This window comes from Elaeis guineensis, chromosome 7, assembly GCF_000442705.2.
Source record: "Elaeis guineensis isolate ETL-2024a chromosome 7, EG11, whole genome shotgun sequence".
Taxonomy (NCBI): Eukaryota; Viridiplantae; Streptophyta; class Magnoliopsida; order Arecales; family Arecaceae; genus Elaeis; species Elaeis guineensis.
Genome location: NC_025999.2, coordinates 29,789,890 through 29,800,821, shown reverse-complemented (window position 1 = coordinate 29,800,821; position 10,932 = coordinate 29,789,890). Strand labels below are relative to the sequence as shown.

Sequence of the window (10,932 nt, the reverse complement as noted above, 5' to 3'; positions counted from 1 at the left end):
AATTTGAACTTTGCTCATCCTCGAGTAAAGAAAGAATTTAGAATCATATATCATTTAACTTAAAATCTCAAATTTTACCAAATAATTTTTAAAAGGGCCACTGATGTTCAGTAGAGTGTAAATGAGGTATGTCATTGGAGTATTAATACTAATCAATATGAGAGTTAAACTAAGAATACTAAATCTTTTCTGAACTTTTCTAAATTATCCCTACCTTTATCTCTAAATTATTAATCTTCATATGGATAAGTATATTGTTACTTTCATCCTTCATTTATTAATTAATTTTTTTTTTTAACATTGTACTACTATTGAGTATCTTAACTTCTTAAACTTTCTATTTGATCCATATAGTAAGTTTTCAGTCAATGACTCTCAAATCAAATGGCTGTAGGGTACTAGATATAGAATATCCCTCGGACCTACTTACTCGAATCAAACAGACTACGAGTTAAAACTAGCTTTACAACAAAGCTTCTTTATCCTTCATACCTTTTGATGTGAAATCCAATGCTTGCTTAGGTAAAAAGATCCGGTTACTCAGCATGAAGTACTTGAAAACTCTTTTTTCTTTTTTTTTTTATTTAAATATATGAAGAAACGATATAGTTACTCTACACAAGCCCATAGAAAGTTAATTCTTCTTTGATGTTGGTAGAAAAATTTAGAAATGTTCAAAAAAAACTGTTTAAGTTCTAAACTTGACTCTTTATTGAGTTTTCTTAATATTTGATCCCTCACTATCTCACAAACTCTTTGATCTGTGCATCAATTTTTTTTTAAAAATATTTGGTTTAACTTGATTTTTAAACGTAATCAGGTGTTTAAATGCTAAATAGTAACTTATTTGAGGTCTTAAAAATTTAAAAATTTTATTATCCCCTCCAACTTAATCGACATTGTCCTCAATGGAGTAAAAAAAATAAAAGATGCATGCAAAGAGAAAGAAAAGGAGAGATATCACCTGATCCAAAAATCTTTTCAAAATTAGTTCTCCCCCCAACTTAGTCAAGATTATCTTCAGATCCCTACAAAAGACACTAAGTAAGACTTAATTGACCTAAACAAAATATAAAAGATAGCAAAAAGCATAAAACTAAAAATTGAAAACTGGGTTGCCTCCTAGGAAGTGCTAAGTTTACCGTCTTCAGCCAGACCATACTGATTCTCTCACCTATCCGGTGTCCAATATTGGATTAATAAATTTCAATAGTTTTGGATTGCCAATCTCAAGAAGATGGTTTATAATAAATTTTAATATTTTATTATCAATCTTCAGAAAGTATTTTACATCCCCCTTCTTAATTTTAGAAAAATAATTCATAAATCCATTCACAGACCCTTATTTGTTGAGAATTTCTTCTATTTATTCTTGTAAAATGCTCATGAATTGAGTTTTTAGGTTAGGAGTTGAGTTTGAAGTAATGGATACTGGAAGGGTATCTTTTGATTTTAAACATGTGTTCTCAAGTGTAATCAAAGATAATTTTAATTTTGAAGGAGATGGTAATTCTAAAATGGAAGAACTGGCTTCTAAGGCTGAAAAAAATGAGACTCTTGATAGATATATCTTGGGTAACTCATCCACTCTCTTTTTTCTTCACTTAGATCAGCATCAGTACTAAGTTCAAGTTCTTCTATTGGGTTAGCTTCAGTACTAACCTCTTCTTCCAAATTCATATTTTGGCTAGCATCAGTACTAGCCTCACTTACCTAGTCTTGGTATGGGTCCTTAAGAATCCTATCATTTTTAAGCTCAAAAATTGTATTGTCACTTTCAAATTAGAGATTTTTAGGTGAGATATTGGATTGATGACTATGTCCAGGTGATTGGTAGATGGGTGGGTCGTTTTTAAAATTCGATATTAGTTCATTTGGTAATTGACCTAGTTCTCTCCTCATGGTAGATTCAGTTAATTGATCTATTTATACTTTTAGCCTAGCGAGGGATTGCTGTTGAGTCATGATCATTTGTTGAAGTTGGCTAAATCTATCATCGGCTAGATTGGTCTGTTGAGGAGGTGGGTATAACGATTGATTATAATAGGATGACTGAATAGGCTGACCATTATTATAGGCATAATTTTGGTATTGGAGTCCATTCTGAAAGTTCTGCACAGAAAAATTTGGATCTTAGCCTGAATCTGTTGGGTCTCCAAGAAAAATTAGGGTGGTTCCTCCAATCTTGATTATATGTGTTTAAAAATGAATCATTAATAGGACTAGAGTAACCTTGAGCAGCTTGAACTTGTTCTTGGATGAAAGGTGAAAACTGTGCAGTCGTGGGACATTTACTCACATGATGGGCTGGGCTAGCACAGATAGAATAAATCTCCTGATAATTGAGAGATGATATGTATTGCACAGGAGATTGTAGATCTAAGGCTAGGTATTTATCTAGAAGAAGATCGACTTTATCTAATTTTTGGACTAACAGGTTCAAATCGACCTCAGGACTAGAGTCAGAATATTTGATCCCATAGAATGATGGAAACATCGATGGATTATAGGTAGAAAAATAAAATATTTTTTTATCTGCCTAGGTGGTTCTTAAAATTTCTAGTCATTTGATTATCATGTTTAATATGGATCAGTCGTTCAATTTTAGGATTAGGTTCAACTAAGTCAGAAAAAATTATACCGTGCATGTACCAGTGCAAATCCTAATATGTGTGGTTCAGATTTTTTTTTAAAATTTTATTTTTTAAGAAGAGGGAGAAAGAAAAAGAGAAAAGAAAGAAAGAGAGAAGTTCTAAAGGTGAGATTCTTAAGAAAGCCCTAGATCTAAAGACAAAAGGTAGAAAGAATTAGTTGTGGTTGAGTGTTAATTGTAATCAAGTTAGCAGATAATTAAACCTAGACACCTACGAATTTCTTAGACCTAACAGTTCTATGTAGAATGGCTTAGCCTAAATACAAATTGGGTTTATTCTCACTTCTTTTAACTAGCCAGGAAAAAGGTGGGATCGTAGGGGTCCCCCCGTTACTTACCTTAGACACCAATTAGATTGACCAGATAAGCTAATGGAACTAATTAAATAACCACGAGTCTACTTAGGATGAGCCTTTGTAACCTCTTGCCTTAAACACCAGTTTCAGAGATGAGTCCGAACTTATTTTGCACTTAACTTCACCACAATACTCAAACTGAACTCAATTGATCATAGAAGCCAATGTCTACTTGATTTTAGTTAGGTTTGGGTTAATGCGGGATGCTAGTTGGTTATTTTTGGACTAAGGAAGGGTGATAAAATCTCCACCTTATCTTGTTATAGGTGTTGTCCTTAAATTGATTTGAGATGAATATGCACAACCAATTTCAAACAAGAGATTCTATGCAACTAAATTAGATACATGAAATTAATCAAACTTGAAAGCTTACCTTGTCTCCAGCGATCATCAAAAATAAATCTAAGATGATGAATGCTTTCAATAATTAAGTTTCTACTCTTGTCATGTGATTTTTATTAGATTTATGTGGGTGAATTTTTGGTGAATTTGAAGGAAAAAAAAAGTAATTAATACTAAAAAAAATAGTTAGGGTTAAGGTTAGGATTGATCTCACCAAGCAAAATTAGAAGCTTTCTATCTCTTTTTTAAATTTTTTTTTCTATAAAAAGATTAAAAAAATAAGAAAAGTTAGTAAGCTATATTCATAAAAAATTAAAAAAATCAAGCATTAAAATTGATATCTTCTCTGACAACAGTGCCAAAAATTGATAATCACGGTATCCTAACGACAACATCGCGATCGTATCATAGAGCTATTGCTTTTCTTCTCCTCCACTCCCCCCATCGATAGGTTGCCAACCACCTCCCACTATGCTACGGTGCCAGGAGCATAGTTCTTATACTTATCTACCGTCTAGCTAGCCATGGAAAGCCATTCTAGGATCTTGATTAAGTGTACCTTCTTTGCCCTCTACCATCCTCTCTATCAGCTCCATCCTCTATCCCTTTGTTCTTGTCTTCATGAACGATGACCTCAAAGAGCCTCTAAGACTCTAAACCCCACGAATTTGGCAACCCTGGCCTTGCCTTCGCCTTTGATGATGCTGCTTTCCCTAGCTCTTGGTGCCCTATTTGTGATCCCTCCTCTTCATCCAACTCCACTGATGACCCCCCTCGCAAGGCCCTCTACCTCTTTGGCATTGGTACTATGATTTCCACCACCTTCTCCTGTGACTGGGATATTTGGAAATCCACTGCCTTTGGCAATGAGGCCACTGTCTCCATCGGACACCCCAATACCCAATCCACCCTTGCTTTTCTGTTTGACACCAAACTCATTCCCCCCATATAGCCCCCCTATATTTCCTCTTTCTTTACCGCTGCTTTATTGCCGAGCCTAGTAACATGCAATTCAAGATAAGCCCAAAAATCTCTAAAAAATTTACGAAGAAAGCTTATTGAAAGAAGTTTTGCAGATGATTCAAGAAGACCGATGAAGACATAAACAATGATAAAATATAATAATTTTTTTAGAAAATAATAAAATATGGAGAGTCTGGTAACTAATAAAAAGTAATTAAATATTTTTTTGAAGGAAAATAATAAAAAGATAGAGTGAGTGGAAACTGATAACTTGTTAATGATGAAATATCTAAAACATCTTGTTCTATTGGATGGTCAAGATGCCTCCAAATTCCTTTATAAAATAAAATAAAGGTACACCAAACAGAAACTATTTTTACTTTCATTTTATAAGACTTGTGGTGAAGTGGCGCGCTCGGTTTGGATAGCCCACCGGTCACAATGCATCGAAGTGCCTTTGAAAAACCATTTGTTCGCCATGAGCTTTTGCTCACCTCACAATGATAAAATTCCCCACCACCCGTTCCACCCGTAACACTGTAATAACAACAATTGGCAAAATTTCTTCCTAAACAACGATGGCAACACTGTAGTTATTATTTTAAGCAATCATTTTTTGTTCTCTCATTTAAGGGGACAAATTCAAGTACAACTTCTCTCCGCCTCTTCCTCTCCATCTCTCTCTTTCCCTCCTACAAACTCTTCTCCTCTTCACCCTTCTTTTGTTCAAGAAAAAAAAAAATAGTTTGCCATCCTCAATTGCAAATAACCTCTCTCTTCTTCTCCATTTCTTTCTTCTTCCTATCGGAAAGAAGCGAGATCGAGATAGAAAGAGAGAGGCGACCTGATCCATTCACCACCATAATTTGAGGTATATATATTTTTTGATCTTTTCTCCAATCTATTTCTAATAGTATATTCTAGTTGTTGAAGCACCCTTATTAGGAAAATGGATTGATCTCATTTTTATGTGAATTCTATAAATATTTCTAGTTTAATCTTCAAGCATATGCTAGGTAAATTCCATGATTTCTAAGACACGTAATTCTTCTTGAATTCTTCATAGCATAATTTTTGCTTTATTTTTAAACTTGAATTTGCCTTCATAATGTATCAGTTCCCCGAATTTTTTTTATTTTTCTTTGCTGAATCTTTTAATCTTAAACTTGTGCAGATTGGTTGTTGATTGATCGCAGAGAGAGAGAGAGAGAGATGGCAGAGGAGCAGAGATACCAGGAGCGGCATTGCCTCTGTGCCAACAATTGCGGCTTTTTTGGCAGCCCTGCCACCCTCAACCTCTGCTCCAAGTGCTATCATGATCTCTGCCTCAAGGAGGAGGACCAAGCCTCCTCCGCCAACATCGCCGTCGGAAAATCCCCGGCTCCCTCATCTTCCACCTCTGCTGTCGTCGCTGCCGCCACCATGGTCTCTTCCCCTGGTATAACCCAAGCAGTAGCAAAGCCCACCTCACCATTGGCAATGGAGGCACATTCGGCACAACAGCAACAACAATCAAATCGGTGTGCAGCATGTCGGAAGAGGGTGGGGCTGATCGGGTTCCAATGTCGGTGTGGGACGACCTACTGCGGGATCCACCGATATCCAGAAGGACATGGGTGTGGCTTTGACTATAAGACTGTCGGCCGCGACGCCATTGCCCAGGCCAACCCTGTCGTCAAGGCCGACAAGCTCCATCAGAGAATTTAAAGAAAGCCATGGCTGGAGCACTGATTTGGTCGTTGACTGCCGTGATCATCATCATCCGCCCTCGATGTGCCTTCTATTTTTTTCTTTGTTATCTTCTTTATTTTTATTTTTAATTTTAGAAATATTGCGACCATCAATGAATGAAAGAAATTAGAAATATTTATTTCTGTTGATTGAGAAAAGTTCAAATCATCCTCAATCTGAAGATAAACAAATCAAGCTTGATTTAGCAAAATAAGCTGGATATTAATTTCAAACCAAACTAAAAATTGGCCTAGATAGAATATATTTAACTAATTTAATCTATTTAATCTCATTTAACTTATTTGGCAAACATATTATATGAATCAAATCACTTTATCTATTTAACAAATAGATTGATTTTATATGTAATTTTTTATTTATATAATAAATTAGATATATTTAGGTTGGTATATTTTTAGCCCGATTTGTGTCTAACCCCAACTCGATTGCAATACCGATCTATAGCACCATGTTCAATAGAGAGTACACTAATGCCATTTTTTGGCCATAAATAATTTACCATGCAAAAAGGTTTTCTTAAAATTGATCTTTAATTTATGTTTGTTGGGAGCCATATGATTAATTAACGAAGCATATGCAATTTTGGTTTCGATCAAGTTTCAACATATGAATTGATAAAAAAATGATATGGTCTCCTAGTTTCTCTCAAAATTAATTTCAAATCAAGCTCTATCTGACCTAAGCTCGATAAAGCTTAGCTCCATTGCACTTACCACTTTCTTTCTTGCCTTATTTAAATCACAAATTTTGTGAATTGGTCCCTGGTTCCTAGCATACATTTGCTGTCTATCTATAGCCGGGGTGACAATTTATGATCCAATTTATCAATCCATTTTAAGTATGTTTGGATTTAGCATAAATAGATTTGGGTCATAAATGATCAACCTTAACAAATCAACTTTAGCTTTGAACCTTTGATTCATTTTGACCTATTTAATAATGGCATTAGGTAATGATCTAACTTGTTTAAGACTCATTTAACCCATTTAAAATTGACTTAAGCAATTTTTTCTCATTTAACATAATCTACATAACTTGTTTCACCCATCTAAACATATCTAACCAATTAAAAACATACTTAACTCATTTAATAATCCATTTAAACTAGTTCGGCTTGGTTAGTAAATAGGTTATGTGGAGTGGGTCGGGTTACCTATTTAATAGATAGGTTGATTTTATATCTCGTTATTTGACTTGTTGAATAAACAATTGGAGTTTGGGTCGATAATTTTTTAACTTAACCTCTATCCAGCCCAACTTGCATCCAAGCTAATCCTACTTGACCCAATTGCCATCCCTATCTATGGCACTATTTTTAATAGAGGATTCACAATAACCAATATTTATGCATGAATAATCTACTACGAGAAAAAGGCTTTTTAAATTGATTTTTAATTTATGCTGTTGGAAGTTTTTAACCTTTTTTTTTTAATTTTGGTGAAGTTTTGTCATGTGAATTGATCAATAATAATATACACTCCTTGTTCTCTCAATCTAGAATATCATCTATATAGACCACCCAGTATCAAAGTAGCAGACAACCATGATGGGAGGGTATTATCAATATTTTGGATCTTTGGGTTAAAGTAGAATCATCTAGGTAGATAGGTAGAGTTGCATTAGTGGGAAACTTCAGCTCTTTCAATATCTTTCCATTTCAAGCTAAAAGACATAACAAATAGGATACTTTATAGGAATACCTCCTTAGTTTTAGTCTAATTTTACTTGCACCTTCTCAATTTTAAAAAGTATTAAACTAGCCTTTCAAATTTTCAAGATGTTTCATAGTAGTTCTTTTGTTCACTTACCAGCAAATGGTATTAGCTTATCATTTCAATGGATGAAAATGATCCTCATCTATATAGGAGCGGTTACTGGCGAGGAAAGGGTGGAGGTGGAGGGAGCTATCGTGTAAAGAGAGAATAAGATCGTGAAGGTCAGCATGGAGGGGGAGGATAGTGTCAAAGGCCTCATGGATGGGATTAAAAGAAGAGGAGGAGGAGGAGGAGGAGAAGGCTATAAGGAGGAAAGGGAAGAAGGAAAAAAAGGGTCACTAATGAGGAAAGAGCAGAGGTAGATGGAGCTACTGTGGAGGAAAAATATTTATAAGCGAACTTGAAGGAGGAAGAGGATGAGGAGGAGAAGTGGATGAGGAGGAAGAAAAAGAGGAGAAAAGAAAGGATCACTAACGAAGAATGGACGAAGATAGAGGGAGCCATCGTAAAAGAAGAAGGCTCATAGATGGTCTCGAAAGAGGAGGAAGAGGAGGATGACGAGAAGAAGTGGATGATGAGGAAGAGGAGGAGGGGAAGGAATAGATATGGGTAATGGGCTGTGTGTGGCATGGCATGGTCTAGGCCCACCGGGCCGAGGGCTTAACGGGCCGTGCCAGGCACGGCCCATTTAAACAAAACCCTGGCCTGGCATGGCCCTAGGCCAAGGGTGGCAGGCCGTGCCTGTTAGGCCCACGGGCTTGATGGGCCATATTTTTTTAATTTTTTTAAAAAAAGACTCGTGACGAACCATGTCTGACAGGACCATTTGGATCCATTACGGGCCAAAAAAAATCTCCTCATCTTTTTTATATTTACTCCTTAATCTTTTTTAATTTATAAAAAATTCGTTACAAGAAAATAGAGTTTTTGCGATAGAATTATTTGCGATAAAAATATTTTCATCACAAATACCTATCTTGATGATGAAAAAAATTATCGACACAAATAATGCATTATTTGTAATGAAAAATTATTTTCATCATAAATTATAGCATATTTAAGATGTAAATAAAATTTTTATCAAAAATATTAAATTATTTATGACATAAAATTTTTATCATAAATAATCAATAAAAAATTAAAAATTCAAAAAAATAAATGGCTGATTATTTATGATAAAAATTTTCATCATAAATAATGATATTTGTTGGTGCAAAAATCCACTTGCGTCGGAGAAGCTGGAGTCGAGGGAGTCGCGGTCGCCGTCGGGACCTGCAAAAGAAGTCTAAACTGGAGGTGGAGTTGCTCCGGTAAGACCCTCCGACACTCAAGTCAGTTCTCTGCCTCAACAAGAATGGAGTGCTCGAATGGAGATTTTAGCAGAGTTTCTAGGTAAAAATAAGAGCTTAGAGAATAACGTATCTAGGGTCCCCCCTTTTATAGGCGAAGGGGGCAACAGGCTGATAGCGATGTCTGTAACCGTCTGGCAGTGGGCTGCCCAGGAGTTTGTTGTGGAGAGTAGTGGAGTGGACCCGTGGCTATCACCGGGGTGTGCCACGTGGAGTCTGCCACGAGGAGCAAAGCGGCGTCCGTTGTCGCGACTTGTCAGAGAATGAAAGAATCGCGCGGTATCCATCGCAGAAAGTGGAGCAGGATCGTGGCCATTATTGTGGCCTGCCAGGGAGTGATGGAGCCGCGTGGAATCCATCGCAGGAAGCGGAGCAGTGCTGTGGCCGTTACTGCGGCCTGCCAGGGAGTGTGGAGCCGTGCGGAATCTGTTGCAGGAGGTGGAGCAGGATCGTGGCCATTATTGTGGCCTGCCAGGGAGTGATGGAGCCGTGTAAAATTCGTCGCAGGAAGCGGAGCAGTGCTGTGGCCGTTATTGCGGCTTGCCAGGGGGTCCAAGCCTATCGGTCGGAGTTCGGCTGGGGTGTCTGGTGGAGAGAGGTGGCTAGCCACCCGTCTGAGAGGAGCTCGGAGTCTGGCTCTCACAGGAGTTCGGATGGAGCTTCCTTCAGTCAAAGTCGGGGGTGAAGTCCGACTCCTGTAAGAGTCCGGGCGGAGTCTTCCCGTAGCTGGAGTTGGAGACGAGGTCTGGCTCCTGTAGGAGTCTGGGCGAAGTCTACCTGCAATTAAAGTCAGGGACGAAGTCTGACCCCCGTAGGAGTCTGGACGAAGTTTACCTGTAAGCGAAGTCGTGGGTGGAGCCTGGCTCCCGTAGGAGTCCGGGCGAAGTTCTTGTGCAGCCAAAATTGGGAACGAGGCCCGGCTCCCGTAGGAGTCTGCGCTGAGTCTACCTGCAATCAAAGTCAGGGGTGAAGTCCGGCTCCCGTAGGAGTCCGGATGAAGTTTACCAGCAATCGGGGTCGAGGATGGAGCCTGGCTCCCATAGGAGTCCGGACGAAGCCTTTTCGCTGTCGAAGTCGGGGACGAGATTTGGCTCCCGTAGGAGTCCGGGCTGAGTCTACCTGCAATCAAAGTCAGGGATGAAGTCCGGCTCCCTTAGGAGTCCGGACGAAGTTTACTAGCAATCGGGGTCGAGGACGGAGCCCGACTCCCATAGGAGTCCAGGCGAAGCCTTTCCGCAGTCGAAGTCGGGGACGAGATCCGGCTCCCGTAGGAGTCCGGGCTGAGTCTACCTGCAATCAAAGTCAGGGGTGAAGTCCGGCTCCCTTAGGAGTCCGGATGAAGTTTACCAGCAATCGGGGTTGAGGATGGAGCCCGACTCCCATAGGAGTCCGGGCGAAGCCTTTCCGCAGTTGAAGTCGGGGATGAGATCCGGCTCCCGTAGGAGTCCGGGCTGAGTCTACCTGCAATCAAAGTCAGGGATGAAGTCCGGCTCCCTTAGGAGTCCGGACGAAGTTTACCAGCAATCAGGGTCGAGGATGGAGCCCGGCTCCCATAGGAGTCCGGGCGAAGCCTTTCCGCAGTCGAAGTCGGGGATGAGATCCGGCTCCCGTAGGAGTCCGGGCTGAGTCTACCTACAATCAAAGTCAGGGATGAAGTCCGTCTCCCTTAGGAGTCCGGACGAAGTTTACCAGCAATCGAGGTCGAGGACGGAGCCCGGCTCCCGTAGGAGTCCGGGCGAAGCCTTTCCGCAGTCGAGGTTGGGGATGAGATCTGGCTCCCGTAGGAGTCTAGGCTGAGTCTA

At 39.0% G+C, this 10,932-nt stretch overlaps 1 protein-coding gene across 1 annotated transcript; it reads left to right on the top strand.

The window, feature by feature from the left end:
* Nucleotides 1–4,975: 4,975 nt before the first annotated feature.
* On the top strand, nucleotides 4,976–6,188 carry LOC105061380 (zinc finger A20 and AN1 domain-containing stress-associated protein 5). The gene is made up of 2 exons (XM_010945403.4): nucleotides 4,976–5,185; nucleotides 5,489–6,188. Exon 2 carries the CDS (start codon nucleotides 5,527–5,529, stop codon nucleotides 6,019–6,021), a length of 495 nt encoding a protein of 164 aa, XP_010943705.1. The 5' UTR covers nucleotides 4,976–5,185; nucleotides 5,489–5,526; the 3' UTR covers nucleotides 6,022–6,188.
* Nucleotides 6,189–10,932: the final 4,744 nt, after the last annotated feature.

Excerpts from the sequence above, each read along its gene's own strand:
- LOC105061380 (XM_010945403.4), top strand. The coding sequence starts at position 5,527 with ATGGCAGAGGAGCAGAGATACCAGGAGCGGCATTGCCTCTGTGCCAAC.